The sequence below is a fragment of the Sciurus carolinensis genome, chromosome 15 (assembly GCF_902686445.1).
Source record: "Sciurus carolinensis chromosome 15, mSciCar1.2, whole genome shotgun sequence".
Taxonomy (NCBI): Eukaryota; Metazoa; Chordata; class Mammalia; order Rodentia; family Sciuridae; genus Sciurus; species Sciurus carolinensis.
This window is the reverse complement of record NC_062227.1, coordinates 9313181-9335683: the sequence shown is the minus strand read 5'-3', so window position 1 is coordinate 9335683 and position 22503 is coordinate 9313181. Positions and strand designations below refer to the sequence as shown.

Below are 22503 nucleotides of genomic sequence, written 5' to 3'. Positions count from 1 at the left end.
TGCTTCCACACCCACACCTGCACAAGCACCTACACCTCACCTGGATAGGCACAGCTATACCTCAGCCCAACCCTTCCCGTCTCCAGCTTTCATGCAGACTGCCAGGCTTTCTAGTGGCCCCTGATCCCCAGTCCTCTGCTGCCCTCTAGCTCCAGGCAGCGATGCCCATAGCACCCAGCTGGCCTTCAGGCCAGGTCCTCATCGCCCCCTGCCCCATTCCTGTGCCTGAACCTCCTCCTGACTGCACTGGTGTCCCTCCTTCCAGACGCAGCTTCCAAGGCTCAGGGAAAGGTGGGACAGAAGGACCACTGTGCCTCCACAGAGCTGGGGTCTGGATGCTGCAGCATGGCAAGGTCCCTCCAGGCCAAGTCCTGGGATTCTTGGGAGCCTCCCACCACCCCCACTGTGGGGTCCCGCCCGGCCCCAGCCCATGTCCCACCCCAACAAGGACCCCCGCCTGTCTGCACGGGAAACGCCTGAGCAGCTCCTTCCTGGAGCCCTTCCTGGAGGTGGAGTCAGGCTCCAGACACCACAGCAGCTGACGGCCGGCCTGCCTGCCCCAGGCTTCACGCAGGCCTCTGCCCACTGCCCTGCAGCCCTCCCACCAGGGCGGGGTGGGTCACTCTAGCCTGCAGAGTAGGTCCTGCCACCAGAGGGGACAGCCTCGCCCACCACCGTCCAGGTGCCCGTGGGTCCAGACCAGAGGCAGTATCCGCTGCCTCTCCTCCACTCCCTGGGCCCACTGCCCCAGAGACTTCCTCTCTCCAGCCAGCCTCCCTCCCCGCTCCCCTGCCCACTGGGAGAAGAAGGCCACCCTGCTGCTGAGAGGCAGGGCGAGCAGGGTGAGGAAGGCAAGTGGAGCCCAGGACAGAAGGCTGACCACAGCGGTGACGGCCGCGCACTGGCCCTGTCAAGCCCTGCACCTCGTCGGGGAGGGAGGCTGGTGCATCCAGAGCCCCTCTTGGAGGCAGCACACACGCGAGACGAGGAGAGGCCAGGGCAGCGAGGGCCACACCAGGGACCGGAGAAACCACTGCTCAGAAGCAAGTGAGTTCCTGAAGACGGGCCTGCCGGAGGGTGCCCGGCAGATGCTGCCCACAGCATACGCAGGTGCCGTGGAGTTGCCAGGCAAACCTGCACAAGATCTGCCTTCAAGGGACAGTGCGTGAGGCCCAGGCCCACATCCCTCTCCGGGTCCCTTCCCTGAGCCACCAGCTTCCACAGCCCTCCATGAAAACTGCCTCCCAGGCCACCACCACACCCTCGGGAACCACACAGACGACACAGCTCCTCAGGGGTGCTCGGGCTGCCCGCAGTTGCCCTGCAGAGCTGCCCCGTGCACACTGCCTGGCTGGGGGCCGAGGCCAGCAGCTGCCCCTGGCTCAACGGCCCCTCCTCACTGACCTCTCTTGAGCAGGAACTATTTGCTCTTGCACCCGCTGCACTAGGCCCTGCCCTGCCCCCGCCTAGGCCATGAGGGACACCAGGACACCCACCATGAGGACCCCAACGTAGGTGGAGGCCCCGCCAGAGCCCGCGGAAGTGAGCCGTTCAGCCACGCCATCTGGGCGACCCCAGAGGGTGGGACCTCACGCCCAGCCCATCCGTCCACATGGTCACTGGTGAATCGATGAGCCAAGTTTAACCAGTCAGCGTGGAAAATAATACTTTAATCCTCCAATTATCATACCAGAATCCTCTCCTCTCTTCCCCGGCGGTAAATAAGCAAACCATCCTCCAGAAATTAACATATTTTCCTCCGTTTTCTTCAGCTGTTTTTTTCCAAACAGCTAGTACTTAAAACAGAGCAAATGGACCATCAAACACTGACCCACACTCCAAATGGGAGACTTCAGGAGGGACTGCCCACAGCAGGCTGGGGGCCGCTGGCTCGGAGGCCCCCTGGCACATGTGCTCGCACGTGCATGTGCAGGAGGACACACGTGGACTCTTTGGGGCCCGTTCCCAAGAGGCACAGGGGTGGGGGCCACTCTGGGTTTCACATTAGCAGATGGGCCACCCCCTCCTGGGCTCAGACACAGCACCTCCTTGCAGATGTGGGCACAGAACCTCCCCATCTCTGTCCCCACTCTCTGCCCCTCAAGAGTCCCCTCTCCACAGCATCCATAGCAAAGTGCCTGGTGGCCCAGGCCAAGACTCTCAGTCCAGCTGACTTCATCCTGGGGGCCTCAGTCTCACCCCACCCCTGGCCACCAGTTCTCTCTGTGGAGGCCATGCGAGCTCCAGGGTATACGGGCCTCTCCAGGCCCCAAGGTCAGTCATGGGGGCATCAGTCAGCACACACCTCCTCCAAAGGTAAGCAGCCCCTGACTGGAGTCCCATCGGCCAGGCTTCACCTCCTGGCTGCAATCATCTCTGCATCCAGGACAGAACAGAAATGATCTCGTGCCAAGCAGGAAATCTGTCCCCCAAGGTGCCGTGGAACCCTGCGGTCATGCTTCACTCCCACTGAAAGAGCGGCCTGCGCTGGCTGATGTGAAGGTAATACTGCACGCAGACAGTCATTTACGAAACACAACACGACCACTGATTAGCAAGCCTTCTCAATCAAGCTCTTAATCCGCCTTTCCAGAGCCCCTCTGCCATCTCAGAGCAGGCCTGGGCTTCAGCCTCCACCTGGCCTGAGCAGCCCCGAGGGCCACGCTGAGCTGTCTGTCAGCAGCACGGCCCAGGACGTCGACTCCGGAAACCAGAGAGACTAAAATGTGGATCTGGGAAACTGAGCAGGCACACAACAGGTTGCAAGGGCCCTGCCTTGCTCAGGCCAAGGCATGATGAGGGACCAGGGCTCATTCCAGGACAGCAGAGCCCGGCACCGGCCGACACTTCAGGAACTGGCAAAGCTCCAGTTCCCGAATCAGGTGGACCACGATCCAGGCCCGTCTCGGCTACCTCGGAGCTATGGTCTGGGCAAGTGAGGGGCCTGAGCTCTCTGAGCCTGTTTCCTTAACCGTGTGGGAACCTGCAGCTGTGGCGAGACAGGCACAGCCCCTCTCAAATGCAGATTCCGTTGCCGGAGTCTCTGCCTCGTGGCACGCCCCCCGCCCGGGCCTAGGGTCTGGCCGCCATGGCTGCTGCGGGGCGTGCCGGGGCCCACCTGTTGGGGTTGTACTCGAGCGCCCCGACCTCCTCACTAGCCTGCAGCAGGTCCAGGATGCCCGCCGCCGAGCTCCCACTCTCCTTCTTGACTTTGGCGTTGCGTCCAGGCTTGGTGTCTGTGTCGATGTGCAGAGAGCCCTCATCCGAGGAGTCGTCACTCTGCTGCCCGGGGGACAAAGTGGCTGGTCAGGGTGGGGGCTTGGAAGGAGGATGGGGGGTTATTTTTTCCCTTCAGGGCGAAAAATAAGTTTATGACATTTTTAAAGAGCCCTCTTTTTCTAATGAACATTGATGGGGTCTGCCCAAGGCCCCCTGAGTTGGAGGAGGAGCTAGCCAGACACTCAGGGCTGGCAAGGATGCCAAGCTGTCTCCAGGACACCCAGGACCACGAGACCAAGTCTTCTTCACACTGCCACCATTCCTACACAAGAGGTCTCACGTGACCCAGTGTGAAGCTGCCACGGCTGGAGGGGCAGAGCATGGGGCGTCCCGCAGCCCCCCAAGAACGCCAGGCCCCTGGCAGTAGCCTCAGCTCCAGGTCGGCTCCCCTGGCAAGTGGCTCCTGGGCCAGAGACCCCAGGTCCTTAGAGAGGGTCTCTGCACGGTGTTCTTGGAGGTCGTCTTAGTCCAAATCTCCTTTCTGCCAGTCCCCTCCCCAGGCTCCTCCCAGGGGCATCTTGTCACACTTATCTCCCTGAGTGGGGGCTCTGGCTTGGGGGCGTAGCTCTCCAGGTGGCCAAAGCCTCAGGCAGGCACCAGTCCCTCCTGTGCCAACCCCACCCCCGAGCCCAGCCCACAGCCTCTCCATAAGAATACTCAGGAAAGGGCAGGGTGAGGACAGAAGCCCCTCGTCACCTGAGTGGAGACTCAAGGACCACTCCGCTGAGGGGCCGTGCTACAGAGCCAGACACGCTCCCGTCCTGGGGCCCCCCGAGCTGGCCCTGGAAGGGGGCTCACCTTGTACACCGCTGAGTCCAGCTTTGGCTTCGTGACAGGCGTGGGAAGAACCTCCTTCTTGTCCAACAAGACTGAAAGCAGAGCGGTCATGAGTCCCACAGGGCCTTGGGTGGAGCTGGCCACGCACTGACCTCCCTCAGGTCCCCCACCCACGCCATGCTGCACTCACAGGACAAGTCCCTTTTGGGGGCGTTCTTCTTCCTCCTGATGGGAAACTCGTCGATCTTAAGCTCCCCGTCATCCGACACGTACTCGTACTCGTCCCGCACGGGCTTGGCCTTATCCTCCTTGAAGTTCTGCAGGGCCCCGAACACACCAGGGCTCGTCGGGGGCCTGAGGGCCTTGGAGCTAGCGGGACAGAAGGGAGCAGGTCAGCAGGCCGTGGGGATCTCCCGCTGGACCCTGGTCCCAGCATCGCTGGGAGGCTGAGCAGTTGGTGGCAGGAGACAAGGCTGGGGTTGTTGGACCCTCAGTCTGCATTGTAGGAAGTCACCTGTCCATAGAGAGGGACACTCCCCAAGCCCACGGCCACCTCCTCAATGCCATGTCGCCTGGTGTGTGGTTCTGACACGCAGCTCATGAGGTACAGAGAAAGCCCTTCTGAGGATGGTCTGAGTGCTGTGCTTGTGCCCTCCAGGGACCTCTAACAAGCACGGGCCCTCTGCCAGCCTGCCGGGGAATCCTGACACATGCCGAAACCTGTCTTCGCTGTCTTTTTCTGAAAAGCTATTTTGGGATGATACCTTCAGGGCCACGGTGTGCATGCCCTAGTCTAAGAAATATGTAACTCATCTCTGCTGGGGCCAGGAAGGACTGCTCCAGGCAAGAAGCACCCCACAGGCTCAGCCTGAGCAGCTCCAGCCTGGGCCCCGGGACTTCAGGACTCGCTCAACAGCAGGGACAGCAGGGGAACTTTAGATGCAGCTCCAGTTCCAAGCAAAGGGAAAGGCTGGCGTGTGGACAGTGTGTGGGGCAGCCCCGCAGCCTCCAGGGCTCTTGGAGAAGAGCAGGGTCCAGACTGCTGCCTGACAGCTGGGCACGGAACACACGCGTGTGCACGGGGGCACGCACGCTAGAGTCACCTCCACCTTTCTCACCCCCATCTTCTAAACTCCATGGCACCTTCAAGGAACTGCCCCCACTGGAAAGCTTCCCTGAGACCTGCAGGCAGTGCATACAGAAGCGGGCAAGCCCAGGGCTATGGCATCAGGGCACCAAGACCAGACATGCAGGCTTGCCCCTGTGGGCACACCCTCTCACCAGGCTCAGCCCTGGCACCTGCCCGTTTCTCCACCACTGGAGGGGCCTTCTCCCATTTCTCAGCTGAGGAACCTGAGACCCAGCTAAAGTCAGTCAGCGGCCACTGCCGAAAAGTGGCCGCCACTCCCACCAGGACCTGCAGGCAGTGGGGACACCTCAGGGGGACACGTCTATGCCCAGGATGGGTAGACCTGGGCACCTGCAGCTGGAGCCTGGAAGTTCCTACAGCCTGGCTCGCAAGCCCGCAGCACGCCTGGCTCCCATGCTGAAGCCTGCGTGGCTCCAAGGCAGGTGCCACCTTCTCTAGGAAGCCCTCCTGACTCTGCACAGGACATGCCTCCACACCCAGGGGCCCACAAACCCTTCCCCATGGCACCCATCACCACCAAGATTTTGGGTGGACCTAGGAGACTGCTGGGTTCATGGTGCCCCTTCAACTGGCCATGGGACTACGAGGGCCAGGACCTCAGTGCCTTCACGTTGGCCAGTTAACTTGGGCTCCTCCCCGCCTGCTGCAGGCTGCCTCCTCCAGGCAGAGCTGCTGTGAGTGAGGTCAGCAGCTTGGAGGCAGAAGCGCCCAGCTGCGGGTGCATCCATCAAAGGATGCGTGCGCGCGCGTGTGAGATGCACATGTGGTGTGTGTGTGGTTATGATGCAGTGTGCATGTGCGTGAGCACGGTGGGGTCCACACGCGTGGGGTGGGTGGTGCAGTGTGCTGGGAAGGGAGTGTCCCCGGGGTTTCTGTGAGGATGGGCGGGCTGTGATCTGCAGGGCTGTGCTGTGGGAGCCTGCGTGGCGTGTGTGAGGCACGGGGCGTGTGTGCAGCATCTGCCTGTGTGACGTGTGCGTGTGCGGCGTCTGTGGGGTGGGATGGGGGGCAGGCTGCCTGTGCGGTCACGCCCCAACATCTGAGCCCTCACATACCCCAGGAGTTTCTTGTTGGAGAAAGAAAAGGAAAACTTGTCCTTGTTTCCAGTCAGGGGCGACTTCTCCAACTTCTGCTCTTCCTCCATCTTCAGTAGGGAGTCGGGTTTGCTGTTCTGAAAGCAAGACCAGGGCCGCTGCTGAGCCCACGGGGCAGGGTGGCAGGCAGAGGCAGTGACCGGAAAGTCGCTCGCAGCTCCCACCACTGCCCGGCCCCAGGCTGGCAGGACCTGCCTGGGAAGCTGCCGGGCCCCCGGGGAGCAGAGGCACACACCAGAGCGCTGATGGTGAAGATGGGGACACACCACCAACACGTCCGTGCTGCCCCACAGAAGGTGGCCCTGGGGCCACACCCTCCAGGCCTGCGGAGGCGTCTGTGGCAGCACCTGGTGGGCCCGGGCAAGTGCGGGCCGCACACGCCTTGCGCACGCAGGGCATCACGGTTCAGCCTCTGCTCACACTCACCGCACACACGCACACGCACACGCCACACCTTGTACTTCCACTTGGCCTCCGACTTGCTCTTTGTCTGCTCCCGGATCTCGAGCCGCTCCACGTCGTTCTGTGTGTGGACCACGTCCTTGTTGGGGACACTCAGGACACTCTTGGGAGCCTAGAACACAGAGCATTCATGACCCAAAGGCAGATGCGGAGGCTGAGTGGGACTCCCTGCCTCCTGCGCCCGTGGTGGCTCAGCCAGCCCCTCCTCCACCCATCTGTCCGTCGTCCATCATCCATTCGACCCTAAGACCTAAGACCCTGGAGGCACAGCGGGTGCCTGGGCTGGGCCCATCCCTCTCCCCTGCTCCAGTTCTGCACGCTGCTTCTGCAGGGGCACTTTGTCCACATTCAGACCTCAGCCCAGGAACAGCTTCTCGGATGCCCAGCTGGGCCGCCCTCCTGGAAGACCACCCTTCCCCCTGCGCTGGCTGGCCCTCCCGGGTGCAGCCCCTGCCAGGGCACCAGTGATGCTGCCTCCCTCTGCCACTGCTGGCTGGGGCACAGTCTGCCTGCCAGGGCCTGGATCTGGACGCCTAGTCCGGGCTGGAGCGGGCAGGGAAGAGTGTCCAGGGGAAGACCGTGCCAGAGCAAGACCCCTGCACGCCTCTGGGACCCTCACAGTGCGCCCCCTCCCCACACAGGCACCAGTCTCCGTCCCCACCAGCCTGGTGCCCAGAAGGTGCCCAGAGCCTCAGGTGACATGCAGGCTGGGCCACTGCAGCCCCACCTTGCCCTTCTTGGGCGGCTCCATCTTGGTCAGTGCCTCCTTGGTGTGGGCCTCCAGCAGGTCCAAGTTGGGGATGGTGGGCGAGGCGGACTCCCGGCACTTCTTTCCCTTCTTCTTGCCTCCATCCTTGAGCTTCAAAGTTTTGGGGGGCTTCGGGGGCTTGGGGGGCTTGGGGGGCTTGGGGATTTTGGATGGCTTGGGCATCTTCACAGTCTTGGGAGTCTTTTTTTTGGACACCTTCTCCAGGAGGGATCGAGGTGGGGTGGCCTCAATGGGAGATGGGGGCTCCTCCTTCTCCCGGTCCCCGTCACAGACCTCATCCAAGGAGGCGATGACATTCACTTCTGGTCGGACGGTTTTGGAGGCATTCTGGGTGGGAAAAGGAGGGTCACTCTGCTCCAAGACCACAGCAGGAGGGTCCCCACGCCAGGACCCAGGGAGGCAGAGAGGCACACCCATCCCACACCACCCTGCAACCTGTGTGCAACACCCACACTCACACCTGCCTCATGCCATCGTGTGACACATGTGCACCCACCCCACTGAGTGACACACTCACGCCCACCCACCATCATGTGACGCACACACCCCACCCCGTTGTGTGACACACTCACGCCCACCCCACACCACCCTGTGACACACACATACCCCACACAACCCTGTGACACACACACCCACACCATCACGACACACACCCACTCCACACCACTGTGATGCACACACCCCACCCCGTTGTGTGACACATTCACACCCACCGCACACCACCCTGTGACACACACACCCCACCCCGTTGTGTGACACACTCACGCCCACCGCACACCACCCTGTGACACACACATACCCCACACCATCCTGTGACACACACACACAACTCACCCCATTGTGTGACACACGCCCACTCCACACCACCCTGTGACACCCACACCCACACCATCACATGACACACACCCACTCCACGCCATCCTGTGACACACACATACCCCACACCATCACATGACACACACCCACTCCACGCCATTCTGTGACACACACATACCCCACACCATCCTGTGACACACACACCGCACCCCGTTGTGTGACACACTCACGCCCACCGCACACCACCCTGTGACGCACACACCCCACCCCGTTGTGTGACACACTCACGCCCACCGCACACCACCCTGTGACACACACATATCCCACACCATCCTGTGACACACACACTGACACCATCATGTGACACACACCCACTCTACCCCATTGTGTGACACACTCACGCCCACCCCACACCACCGTGACACACACATACCCCACACCATCACATGACACACACCCACTCCACACTACCGTGACACAACACACACCTCCCACCCCATTGTGTGACACACACACCCACACCATCACATGACACACACCCACTCCATGCCATCCTGTGACACACACATACCCCACACCATCCTGTGACACACACACACACCTCACCCCATTGTGTGACACACTCACGCCCACTCCACACCACCCTGTGACACACACACACCCACACCATCACATGACACACACCCACTCCACACCACCCTGTGACACACACACACTCACACCATCACATGACACATACCCACTCCACGCCATCCTGTGACACACATACCCCACACCATCCTGTGACACACACACACACCGCACCCCATTGTGTGACACACTCACGCCCACCCTGCACCACCGTGACACACACACACCCCACACCACCCTGTGACACACACACACACCATCACATGACACACACCCACGCCACGCCATCCTGTGACACGCTCACGCCCACCCACCATCGTATGGCACCATCAGCTACTTGACCCCTGACACGCTCAGGCTCTTCATCCTCCCCAAGCACGGGAGGTTGCCAGGCTCTGCCAGACTCAGGGGCATTGAGGGGCTGGACACGGGGGCTTCTCCTGCTGGGGCCCCTCCACGTGGGAGCTGGAGGGCCCGTCCACCACTCACTCCCTGCGAGCCAGCACCAGAGCCCGGCCCAGCTCCAGGCCTGGGAGTGGACCCGTGAGCAGGCGAGCCCCCGGGAGGGCAGCTCTGGGCCAGGCGGGCTCACAGACCCTGAGAAGGACAGACGGGCCCGCCCTTGTCCCGGGGTCCAGCGCAGGGCGCTGGGCGTGCCCGTACCTCGCTGAGCCGGATCTCTCTGGCCAGGTCCTTGATGAGCTGAGAGGGCCTGACGTGCTCCGGAAGCTCGTCCTCGTGCTCGGCCAGGGCCTGCGGGACCCGAGGTCAGCGCCAGCTCTGCCTCTGTGGCTCCTTGGCCCCCACCCTCCCCCTCCAGGCTATGCCCTTCCTTCCCACTCAGACGGGGCCATGGCCAGCCCACCTGTCACGGGGTGAGAGGTGCCATGGAGCACAGCATCCTGGAACCTGCCTGACAAGGAGTCGTGCGTCCCACCGCACAGTCCCAGGGGCGAGGTCCTCCCCAGAGGCTACCCTGAGCAGCCTGTGGGGTGCATGGGGCCAGGCAGCTGAGGGGAGGTGCAGGGCCCCCTGGATGACCCCCAGTCCAGGAGAGAGGGTGGCCACAGGATGGCCCTGGGAGGGCACTGGCGGCCCTCTCCCCACCTGCCTGACCCATGAGCAAGTCAGACTGCACGCCGGGGCTCCCTGCCTGGAGGTGATCCCTGTCCTGGGAGGCAGCCCCCCTCCCTCCAGCTGCACTGGCCAGGGAGCTCTGCATGGACCCAGCAGGAGGCAGAGAGCCAAGGTGCCCAGGGCTGAGCCAGAGACACCCCTCTCTGCAGCCACAGCCCAGGCAGTGAGAACAGAAGTGGGAAGCAGGCTCCTCTGGGCCCGTCTGAGAACAGCTTCCACTGCTCAGGGGCCAGCACCATGGGGTCGCGAGGTGGCCACAGCAGGTGCATGGCCCAGGTCACAGCAAGCTGGCTGGGGAGGGTGAGTGCGCCTGCACCAGGCAGCACGGCTCCTGCATAGCAGGGCCCAAGAGTGTCCCCCGCACTCTCTGTCCAGACCCAGATGCCTGGTCATTGGGCCAGCTGCTCCCAGGACCGCCTGCCCTCTCCAGGTTCCTAGTGCTGTCCCCACCAAAGCCCAGGATGGGGGAGCACTCTCAACCTACCTGTGTCTACCCCACCCCCGGGAGGCGACTGCTCTCTGTGAGTGGCACAAAAGTACTCCCTGGGCCAGAACGGGCAGGTCAGAGCCACCCACCTGCTACCCACTGAGTAGGACACACCCTGTGTATTGCTGCTGCCTGTCACCCACTCCCCTAAGAACACAAGTGACCCGCTACCTACCTGCTTCTTTGTCCATGACCTGAAAGCACCATTGAGAATTTTAGCCCCTTGGACTAAATGAGGGGGCAGCTGTTTCCCAGATTTGTGAGAACCTGGGGATGAGGAAACTCATTAGTGTGGTGGGCACCCAGCCCAGCAGCAGGCTGGAGGGTGCCCAGGGCCCTGCCTTCCAGAGGCCTCTGCCCACAGTCACCCGCCCAACTGCCAACGGTTCCTCTTGGAACCTAGGGCGCCCACCCACCGGGCGGCCTGCCCTGCAAGGGGAAGGGTCAGCCATCCTGCCATCCTCCTGCTATCTTACCTGCAGCTTGCCCACCAGGTTTCTGATACAGACCATCTGGCTCTTCCCTGTCCACCCAGCACCCAGCCCTGCCCTAGCAAAGGACTGTGGGAATGCCTGGAGATAGGCCTGGGGCTGACCCCGCGGACTTGCACCAAGCAACCCAACCCCTCCTTCTTACTCCCAAGGGCTACGATGGAGCTACGTGAAATGACAGAGTGCCTGATACCAGGCCTGTCTACCCCCGGTCACAGGGACACCTCAAATGCCTGACCTGGAACGGCCAGTACCTTTGAATGCCTCCAGCAGGTGCTTCCCCATGTACCAGCAGACGGTTTCAAAGTTGGGAAACTGAGTCAGGCTGCCCAGTTTCAACCTCCTTTCCACTTCGTACGCCCTGGAAGCCACAGCCCGAAATCACATAGGGCAAGGAGTAACAAGCAGGCCATTACAGAGGGCCATGGCCACACCACCCAAGCATGCCTGCCGGCGCCTCCCCTGGGCCCTACACAGCCAAGACAACCACCTTGGGTGGACGCAGAGGCTGCAGCACCTAGGGATCTCAGCCAAAGCCCAAGAAAGGTGACAGCAGCTTTCAATGACCTCAAACCACCACTGGATGGTCCAGCCCAGCCCCCCCAGAGAACTCGTGAGACCACGGAGCTAATCTGCCCTCTTTCCATAGCATGAGGAGGCCCAGCAAGGCTGACAGTGGTGTCCAGAGCCATCCACAGGTTGGGCCCAGCCAGGACGCAGGCCAAGATGCAAGATGTCCATCACACCAACCCAGCCGGAGGGGAACCCTGCCAGGCAGAGCCCCGAGGGCGGATAGCACTGCTGGCACTACCTCATCTGCATCTCCACACTCAGGCTGTGGAGAAAATGTCCAGCGAAGGCCAGGCAGTCCACAGGGGTGAGCGTGGCGTAAATCCAGCCTGAGAGAGACAGACAGGGATGAGGCTAGGCTCCACCTTGCTCCATGCACTCAGGAGCTGCCTGTTCAGGCTCCAGGCCAGTGCTGGCCTCCCCTGCTCAGCATGGACTCCCATCCTATCAGCCTATGCCTCGGTGCCCCCACCTATCCAGGCTGCTTATATTAGGAGCTCTCTGGTCCCAGTCCCGCCCGCCCTCTGAGGGCTGGGAACAGAAGGTGGCTGAGGTAGCACAGACCCTTGGATCAAGCCTTGCATCACACAGAGAGTGAGCCTAAGCCCCAGACCTCCATATGCAGAGGCATGAGGAAACCAAGCTGGGGCCTCTGCTCTCCCTGAGAGCTGGCATTTGTCCCTAGGTTATCCTTGGGGATGGAGCCAGGGCCAGACTCCGGGAAATCCGTAGCTCTTCCTGAAATAACTATGACAGTGAGGAAGCCAGGGAGGGAAAGAGGGGCCCTGGAGATTACAAAGATTCAGAGGCTTGGAACTCAGTCAAACTCTTAGGACTCATTTGGATCCTGAATTTAAATAGAAAAAGAAATATCACCATTAGAAAATCCAAACACTCACTGGCTATTTGATGACCCCACGAACTTGTGATTTAATTGTTCACTTTTCAAGATGGGATGCTAGGATTATAACTGTTACTTTAAAAGGAAGGAAGTCTTTCAGATAGTGGATGGCTTATGAGCGAGGCAAGAGAAGGTCTGGAATTTACTCTCACAGAAGAATCTGGGGGACCCTCAGCTGCTCAGGACCTGCTTTCTCCCGTGCTGGTTCAACACGCCCCTCAGTGAACACTGCCCTCCTTCCTCAGCGCTGGCCTCCTTGACTTTGGCTGCTCCTACCACCCTGGGCTCTCTGAGTCCGGTCTCCCAGGTTGGTGGCTCTGCCTTGGGGAGTCAGGCCACACAGCCCAGAGGTGGTCCCAGTGCTGACCAAGACGGGATTGGCACCAGGCCACCCGCTCCCACGGAGCCCACTGCTGGGTCCTCTGTAAGGACTGGGCTGGAACAGCGGCCAGTGGCTGGGACACAGCACGGGGCCAGCGCCGTGACCACCAGGAGAGCGGCAAGCCCGAGTTCCGCTCCCAGAGCCACGTGCTCACCTGAGGGGATGAAGAGGGTCTGGCCCTGCTTGACGGTGCACTTGTAGCACTTGTCCACCTGGTCGGCAAAGAACATCTCGCTGTGGTTGGAGGCCGACCGCCAGCGCTCGTACAGGGAGATGTTGGCCGAGGCCGGCCTGATGAGATAGAAGATCTTCTCCCCCTGCCGAGAGAGCCCGTGGGCAGAGCCACAACGCCAGGGCCACGGGGCAGCTCCCACCCGGGGCGGGGGGCCGCACAGCCCGCCTGGTGCCGGGAACACTGAGAAAGAGGGAAACAGAGCCCCCCGTGCCGGCTACAATGGGCGATGGAGGGACAGAGTCCGTCCAGTGCTGGGGACACTGGGTGCCAGGGAGCGAGGCCCATTCTGTGCTGGGGCTGCTGGACGGGTCCTGGCCCGGGCCCCTCACCCCTACCTGCAATGCAGGGGTGTGTTTTAGGGAGGTTCTAGGTAGATGAGCCCCGGCACCGCTGCGGGGAAGCACCCTGTAAACTCGCATGCACTCTTCTGTGGAACTATCAATGTGTGGGTACCCAGTAAGAAAAGGAAGCTGCACCCCGCTATTCAGTGAGTCCTGGGCAGCTCTGCTCTGAGAGCTGCTGGGCTCCCGGCTGGACTGAAGGTCCACTACCATTTCCCAGGCAGGGCTTTGCACGCTGAGCAGTGAGACCCAAGACCGTGTACCGGGTCAAAGATGGGCTCAGAGGACATGGTGGCAATAGGCTCAAGGCCATCACCCCCGACTCAAGCCCCAGGCGCTCTGGAGAAACTCGGTCTGTAGCTGGTAGAGCCCAAAGCTTAGGGGGCCTGTTGCCATGGGCATCTCATTGTTCCTCTGGCTTCCTCCAGTGGGAGGCTCCTGCTCGGCTGGCTTCGTGGGAGTCCTGGCTGTGGCTGACTCCCTTCCGGGAAGTCTTCCCAACACCTCTCTGCCTTCTCTGCTCCCTTGCCACCCGGTGGTCTCACCCAACTGCTCATGAGCCTCAGTCCCATTAGCAAACAGAGACACAGCATGCCACTGGTTCCAGAAGCACTCCTCTCCCCAGCCAGACATGTCTCCACAGCCTGCTGTTCCAGGGCCAGATATTCCAGGGTCCCTCCTGTGGGGTAACTTCTGAGGAACTGCAAACCATCTTGCAAATGGTCGCAGGTGCCTGCAGGCGAGGTGTGCCCGGGGGGCTGGGCTCACCTTGAGCACATGGTACCAGGCAGAGGCTCCCCCCGAGTCGATGTGGAAGTCCGTGTAGCTGTCCTTCACGCAGATCAGGCAGTACTTGGTCACTTTGGGCTTGGCCAGCAATGCGTCATCGGGCCAGTAGTTTTCTACCCAGGACAGTTTCTTCACAATGTCAGGCGGCTCCACGAGGCTGGACATTCTGGGGGAAGGAGAGGACAGTCAGTGGTGATGGGAACCAGTGCTCCCAGATTTGTATGCCTGGGGCAGGCAAGGAGCTGAGAGGCATGGCACACACTTCACGGCTTGCGGGCCACGTGACATTGCTCCCACTTCACAGACAGGCAAACCGAAGACAGCAGAAGGCAAAATGAGCCCACTGGCCGTGGCATGTAGGCTGAGACTGCTGGCCTCCATGTTCAGAAGAATGGGGGCAGAAGGCCTGGGAACCGGCCACCCCAGGGGGAGAACCTCTTTCCAGAGGAACGGAGAGCAGGCCACTCCGGGTGAGCCCACATCGACATCGCTGCGGCAGAGGAGGGCCCGAGAGTCCGGGTTCCTCACCTGAAAAAATGTCACTGCTCTCCAGAGCCCAGAAGAGGCAGCCTGTGACTGCCACGTCAGTGCACAGAAAAATCCCGCTAACTCGTACCCATGGAGCGTGGGCAAAGGTGAAGGCAGCCTTTGATTCAATTAAATGTCACTGTCCTGCATAAAATGCATAATACTGCACCAAAATGTCAAGGCCAGCAGCACCCGAGGGGTGATATTTTGGCCACCCTGGAGAACCAGGTCTTGGAGCTTTTTACCTCCTCAGGCCACACAGGGTCCCTCATGTCCCCAGGGCTCCATCAGGGGCTCCTACGGTGCCCTTCATGTCTCGTTCTCCATCTCAGTGTGAAGGCCAGGGAGCTCTGAGGAGACCATCTGTGAGTCCTTAAAACCTCATGTTGCCTCGACAGCCACCTTAAACAAAAGCTGGGCTTTCTGGCACCACGAGCCACCTCAGTCACCCCTCCAGTCTCCAGTTCCCAGTCTCCTCCCTTCCTCAATGTGTCTGGTCCAGAAGTCTGCCCTGGTGACCACCTCCCGATGGGACGGTGACATTCAGCCTGCTTAACTGGCCCTGGTGGCCTCTACTCCCACCTGGGCTACACAGATCTACCGTGACCCCCTCTCAGTAACAGCAAGACTGTGGAGCCCGTGTCTGCCTGCTGGAGCCACCAACTCCAACCCCCACAGGAAGCTGGTCTGAACAGCACCTTGGACCCCTCTCTCTCCCCGCCAGTGCTTTCTGAACTCCATGTGTGTGTCTTCTAGGCAGGTGCTATAGCCCCCGGGACCCAGAATAAAACCTTTATTTCCATCTGAGTCTTTCCCAATCAGTGGAAGGGAGTTCTCTATCTTTTTTCTTTTTTGTGCCAGGGATTGAACGTAGAGCGCTTAACCACTAAGCCACATCCTGTTGCTTAGGGCCTCGCTAAGTTACTGAGGCTGGCTTTGAACTCACAATCCTCCGGCCTCAGCCTCCTGAGTTGCTGGGATGACCGGCATGTGCCACCGCACCAGCAAGTTCTCTATCTTAAAGACCCTAAATCAAAACACTGCCACAATCACAAGCCTGGTCCTGCCTCCCTGACTTTAACAACTTCAGTCACAGCAAACTTCTTGTGACCACTCCCACAGGGGTCCTCATGTCCCCAGTCCACGCCCTGAGCATATTGCTGCACTCAGGAGAGGGTCCCGGCCTGTAGGAGGGTCCCTGCCCCAAGTAAAAGGCCCTGCATACAGGAAGAGGCCCTGCTTCAGCGGCCTTGGTCTCCACCACCCAGATCTGGCCGGCTGACTCCACGTTCTGACACAGCCCCAGAAGTCCTCTCTTTAGCTTGGCCTGCTCCTCAGGTGTGGAGCCAGCCCTTTCTCCACGTTGGAGAGGATTCCAACCGTCCTGTGGCCCCCGAGGCTGCCGCGATAGAGTCTAGATGTGAGCAAAGCTTGCAGGCCAGGCAGTGGGCACAATACCCTCGGCCCACCACACAGGGGCATCTGGGAGGCGTGGGGCACGCTGGTCACTGCAGGCCCTGAGAGCTGCCCCAGATGGCCCGTGGGTTTGGGCCTCATCTTTGTGGCCAACATCTGGAGGATGACTTGCCAGTGAGGCAGAGGCCACCCTCCTGCCCTCTTGAGAGTACAGGACGGGTTCTCAGGCTTGTGACATGACCCTGGCCCCCATCCACGAGAATGCCCAGGCATGAGAGCTCACCAAAAGCCATGGACTGGACCTGGGGACACAGGAGGCAAATCATGGCCCTGAGAGGCCCAAGGCGAAACCTCAGGCCAAAACACCATCACCCCCTAGTTCTGTCACCAGGGGAAGGAGCAGGGCAAGGCAGCAAGGAAGCTGATAGAGATACGACTCGGTATGTTCCTGGTCCCAAGGTGCCGCGCAGCTCGGGGCGCGGCTCGGGAAAGTCCCCATGCACGTGTAGGAGCTGCGCTCGTCTTACCAAGCCCACACCTTTTTGCCTTTGCTGTCAGAAAGCTCAAACCAAATCCAACATCCAGTCCCTCTCCTTCTGTGGCCCTTAGCATAGTCCTATATTCTCTTTCAATAATCTTTGATTTTTTCCCTCCTTCCTTTATGCACATGGGTTACCTCATGTGCTTTTTGGAAGTAGACAAGGTGGAAATGATGCAAGAACAGGATCACTCCTAGTCACTCCTGCCTCTAGTGAGGGAGAGTTCCAGATCTCTCCCAAGGGGCCAGCGGAGGGCAGTGGAACTGATGGTGTGGGGTGGGCAGGCTCTGACCATGGCCAAGTACATAGTCCTGGAACAGAGCAGAGTCATGATCCAGCACATGACCAGCCTGACAGGGATGCCGCTGCCCACAGTGGCTATGGCTGAAGACAGCAACCCCCGAGTGCTGGGTGCAGCTCTGTGGTGTAGCACCTGCCCAGCACGCCGATGTCCTGGGTTCCCTCACACAAAAAAACCCCACCTGGAACTCTGGAACTGTAGGACGAGGTCCACAGGGCCTGTGTGGGACCTCGTCACCTAAGGAAAGCAGTGAGGGGAGTCAGGCCCAGGGAGGCAGGGCGGGCGGGCGCAGGGCGGGCGGCATGCAATGTCTGTGTGTTGGAGGGTGTAAGTGTGCCGGGATGCGTGGTGGGTGTCGGTGGGCGAGTGTGACGGCCAGTCGGCATCTCAGTGGCCCAGGGGTGGATGTTGTGAGTGTGTCTGGGGTTGTGTGTGTGTCATGAGTGTGTCGTGCATGTTCTGGAAGAGACCTCTCCACAGCTCACCACCGGGCCTCCCTGGCCGGGGGCGGGGCCTCCTTTGCTTCCTATCTTTGTCTGCACCGCTCATAGTGGATCTCTTCCATACTTGGAAAGAGAAACAGAAAGAAGGAGCGTGGGCCGCGGCCAGTACATCACACTCCTGTGACGTCTGCCCCACAGCAGGGGTCGGTCCCCAAGCCAGGCCCCTCAAGCCCCATACCCAGGGTGGCCCAGTCACCTGGTGTCGGAGAATTCAAGGTTGGTGACATTGAGGACTCGCTTGCGGTTGGTGCTGTAGTAATAGTCCACGAACTCCTTCAGCTTCATCTTGCAGTCCTTCTGCTTGGTGACGTCTGTCACGTCCACGCTCCGCTCTGGCCCTGGCAAGCAGCAGGAGGATGTGAGAAGACCAAGGAGGTGGTGTGGCCTCCCTTTAATCTGGGGTGGACACACACTCTCAGGGTCCTTGCACGTGGCAGCAGCCATGGGTGGGCCCAGCCCTGAGGCTCTGGATTCTACGGGATGCACGGTGCCCAACTGCCACAAGGACCCAGAGACATTGCGAGGTGGAGAACCTCAGGCCTCAGCAAGGGTAGCCAGGTTCACAGATAAATATACAGATGCTGAGTCAACTTGCATTTCAGATCAACAAACACTTAGTGTAAGCACATCCTGATTAATACACAGGGCGCATCTGCACTTTAAGAACAAAGTCAAGAACCCTTCACTTTTAAGGTAGTACCATGGATTGGACAAGTGTCCCCCAAAGCCCACGTAGTCCCCCGCCTGTGGCACTAATGGGAGATGGAACAACCTCTAAAATGTGGAACCTTGTGGGAGGTCCTTAGGTCATGCCCTCCAAGGGAACTGTGGGACTCTGGGTCTCTCCTTCTTCCTCACTTTGCTGACTAGTGACATAGCAGTTCTCCCCACTGTGACATGACACCCTCATCAGAGGTCCAAAATTATGGGCCAGCGAGTCAAAATAAACCTTTTCCCTTTTTAATTTATTGCTCAGGCATTTTGTTATAGTGATAGACAGCTGACTAATATGAATACTCACTCATTATTCTAAAAATCAATCAACTGACAGATTAGGGAGGAAACATTTACCCTGCCTTTTCTGGAGCTGTGGTGCAGTTTCCCTCTTTTAAAGGTTCCACCATGTCCCAACAGTGCCACAGGCTGGGGACCAAGTCTTTAACACGTGAGTCTTTGGGAGACATTTACAGAAACCACACCAGTGCTCCAGGAAAGCAGGGTTCTTGACTTTCTAATTTCTAAAGTGCAGGTATAGTCTGTGTATTCTTCAGGGTTACCGGATAACCAAAGAGGGAAAGTTCTTTATAGAAGACTCATGATCATCAGAGGGAGGAGGAGAAAAACAGATTGAGCAAGCAAAATGGCCCTTTGCCAGGCCGCAGCAGCTGCTCGGAAGCAAGGTGAAGGCCACTGGGATTTCTGTGGACAGGGAGGTCGCATGCCAGGCCCTGTGGACCACTAGGGCAGCATCACCAGAGGTGAATGGCAGATGCTACAGGTGTCCTCACAGATGGAGGCAAACCCATCCACAAGGGGACCTGACCACACCTGAGCTTGGATCTCATCAGGCCTCTGAGCTTGAGTTACAGGAAACACCTGGGACAGAGACCCAGTAGGCCACGCCACAGGGACACTGACGACCAGGGCCCAGAAACGAGGAATTCTGCCAGACCCACCACCCCTTTCCCCAATGAACCCAAAGAATGGAAGCAGCTAGGGGCTGTCGCAGAGGAAGAGAGACTTCGAGGACCGCAAAGTGCAAATGCAACATGTGGATTTTGTTTGAATTCGGATTCATATAAACAAAAGTAAGGAGGCCCTTTTGAGGGAACTGGGGAGATCTACGCTGGGTCTTAGATACTATTGAGGAATTATCATTAACACAGTAGACTGTGATGATAAAATTGTGATTACACATTTTTAAAAATCATGTTAGAGCGATGTACTGAAGTTTCTATGGGCAAAAAGATGTATGTAGAGATTCGCTTTAAAACACTCCAAGGGTGAAGAAAGTGGGGTAGGTGCATGGCGTTCACTGTCCACTTCTCTCATTTTGGATGTGTTTTTTTTAAAACTCCATTTTTTTTTTTTTTAAATTAAGAGAAAAAAGACAGACTGTAAGAAGCAATAAACACCTCTAAGGACCATTTTTCCCTGCTCCTTCAGGGACACCTGTGGAGGGGCCAGGGTCCTTGTGGCCAGGGCCCCAGTGAGAAAGTGGGGTCCCCACTTCTCAGCTGCAGGTGGGATGAAATTTGCTCCTGCATGGGAAGAGCTCGGACAGTGTCCAGCACTCGGCAGGTGCTCATTGGGTATTGGCAGCCCCCACGGGTGATCCATGCCCAGCAAGAGCAGCCCTGGATGAGGTCAGCAGCCAGGCGTGGCCTTAGAACGAGGAAGGCAGCCCTGCCACGCAGCACTGGCCTCATGTGCCTGATAGGATGAGTATGCCCAGAGACAGCCAAGATGAGGCCACTCACCAGCATGGTGGAGCAGGGCAGCCATGAATGGCCAAGGGCCCTGTCTACGCGTGGCCCAGCACACTGACCCCATGGCCTGCCAGTCTGCCCTCCCTCTTGCCAGGATTCCACAGACCCCAGCACCGCCAACCCTCGGCCCGGATGAGGCCCCCAACCCCCTCTCTGAGATCCCCCACCACTCCCCTAGTTCATGTCCTTCTTCCCACGAAAATCTGAAGCCCAGCCTGGGTGGCCCCAGGGTACACATGTGGCCCCTGTCTACTGCCAAAATGGAACATGACGGCTTCCCTGGGGGGTGCTTCCACGTGCTTGGGGACTTATACAGGTGATTTCACTTGAACCCCAACGTCCCTCAAGTGTGGGCTTCTCAGAAGTCAAGCTCAGAGAGACAGACTGCCTGTCTGCAGGGCCCCACCCATGCCCTTCCCCTCTCCCGTCCTGGGCACCCTTCCCCTCTCCCTGTCTTTTCAGGGTTTCTCCTCCTTCCCCACCAGCCACTCCCCAGGAAGCCCCATAAATACCTGAGTCCAGCGACCCAGGAGCCTATCCTGCTAGGGCCACCCCAGGTGTGCTGCCTCCTGTCTGCCACACAATACCCTCCCTCCTCTGCCCACGTGCCCTGACAGAGTGTCACAAGCTGCAGCTACACATGGACACACAAGGCAGCTGCCACCAGCATCAGCAAGAAACGGCAGAATCCAAGAGGGAGGTGGCCCTGGCAGTGTGGGGAAACAGATCATGGAGCAGGGAAAGCAAGCCTGGTCCCTGCTGGGCTTCCAGGCAGGGCAGGGGAGGGCACCCACAGTTCCCGGGCTTCCGGGCAGGGCACTGCCGACTAATACCCAACAACAGTGGAATTCGAGGCCTGGAGAATCAAGGGGCCCCCAGACTAGCCCCTCTTTGTAGCCAGAGTAATGAAGAAGGAGCGGGGCCTTCCAGGCTCTTGTCCAGGACATGCAGGGGGCTGGGATGGTCTGCACTATGCAGTGGATGAGCCCAGTGCCTCCCAACTCCAGGCCCCCAGGAGATGGGAAGGGGACAACACTTACCCACGTAGTTCTCAACGTCACTGACATAGAAGGTGGGGGCCGGGACAGCCAGGCCCAGCCCATCTTTCTTAGGAACAAGGATGGGTTCAGTGAAGCCATGTTCCTCCATGTAGCCCAGCGTGAGCTGGCTGCCGGGCACACGGGACACCACATCTTCAGCACTGCAGGGGAAGTGCAGGTCAGAGGCCATGTCACAGCTGCCAGCGCCAGACAGGCCTCAGCAGGAGAGGCCAAGCAGCGTCCGGCCGTAGGCCTCCCAGGTCACTGGAGGAGGACGGCCCACAGCACCACACTGGTGCCAACTCTAGCACCACCACCACCCAGGAGCAGGGCACCTGGTCCCATCATCGAGATCAGGGCCCATGGTAACAAGGGACACTGAGACTGCCACATCCCTATGTACCACTGCCCTTCCTACCATGGCATCCAGAGGAAGAGATACCACAGCCTGGGTGGGTCCCCCTCTGACTGCCGAGCTCCAGTCCACTGCATCTAGGTGGCTTGGTCAGGAGGCCCCCACAAGATGAGCCACCTGGGCACTGTCCAGAGAGAGCCCCACAGGGCAGCCCAGTGAGCCTAGGCCTGAAGTCAAATTCCCACCTCCCACCACAGCCCCAGGACATGGCATGATGACACAACATTTTGAGAATATCACCTTCCAGCCCTGGGTTGGGATCCCTCGCCAGAGCCCTGGCTGCTGCCCAAGGCAGCCACACTGAAGGCCCTAGCAGGCCTCTCACTCACCCCTTTTGGGACCTGGGTTCCCCATCACCTTGACAGGACTTGCCAAGTTCCAGGCAGCCTGACTCAAACCAGCAAAAGCAGTGGCCACCAGGGTCAGGGCTGACAAGGGAAGGAGTCACCAAAACTGTGGATAGATCCAGCCCCCTAGAGGGGACCCAGGAGATGGATGGGTTGAACAAAGCTACAGAGAGAGGCAGCTGTAAAGTCAGGGCCCCTTCTACCTCCCACTCGCCAGCCCCGCCTGCCCCACACTCCCAACCCAGAAAAGGTGGCAAGGCCATACCAGGATGGCCCCTGTGACCTTCACAAGTGTCCAGTCCTAGCCTGCCCCCTACTGGGAACTGCTGCCACTACAAGGCTAGAGGCAAATGAGGGGATCCACAGGCAGAGGGGACAAGTGACTGTCTCGGAGCATGGACATGTCCTGACAATCTTCCAGGGAAAGTGGGAGCCCAAAGAGAATGTGGGTTCCCCAGCCGCCACACAGGTGGATGGCTTCTCAACCCCACCCCTGTGTGCGCTGGGCACTGTCCTGGTGTCCAGGTTCTGCTAGAGCTGGACGGAAGCCTGGAGACGCTGAGAACAGGCTTCCATCAGAGACGGCAGCCCACGAAGCAGAGGCCTGAGGGGCCT

At 59.6% G+C, this 22503-nt stretch overlaps 1 protein-coding gene across 3 annotated transcripts in view; it reads right to left on the bottom strand.

Annotated features, from left to right (window-relative positions):
- Positions 1 to 22503, bottom strand: part of Phf2 (PHD finger protein 2) — a 94963-nt gene that overhangs the window by 7586 nt on the left and 64874 nt on the right. Inside the window, exons 4-17 of one of the 3 annotated variants that reach the window (XM_047526534.1) lie at positions 21127 to 21287; positions 17794 to 17935; positions 14290 to 14476; positions 13100 to 13262; positions 11904 to 11991; positions 11347 to 11453; positions 10777 to 10868; positions 9641 to 9730; positions 7490 to 7858; positions 6755 to 6874; positions 6262 to 6377; positions 4247 to 4425; positions 4078 to 4148; positions 3119 to 3279 (exon numbers count right to left, since the gene is read on the bottom strand). In XM_047526534.1, coding sequence (XP_047382490.1) covers positions 3119 to 3279; positions 4078 to 4148; positions 4247 to 4425; positions 6262 to 6377; positions 6755 to 6874; positions 7490 to 7858; positions 9641 to 9730; positions 10777 to 10868; positions 11347 to 11453; positions 11904 to 11991; positions 13100 to 13262; positions 14290 to 14476; positions 17794 to 17935; positions 21127 to 21287 — 2046 coding nt within the window. Of the gene's footprint in view, positions 1 to 3118; positions 3283 to 4077; positions 4149 to 4246; positions 4426 to 6261; positions 6378 to 6754; positions 6875 to 7489; positions 7859 to 9640; positions 9731 to 10776; positions 10869 to 11346; positions 11454 to 11903; positions 11992 to 13099; positions 13263 to 14289; positions 14477 to 17793; positions 17936 to 21126; positions 21288 to 22503 lie in introns of all 3 variants that reach the window. The other 2 variants (XM_047526535.1, XM_047526533.1) reach the window with 2 other exon arrangements.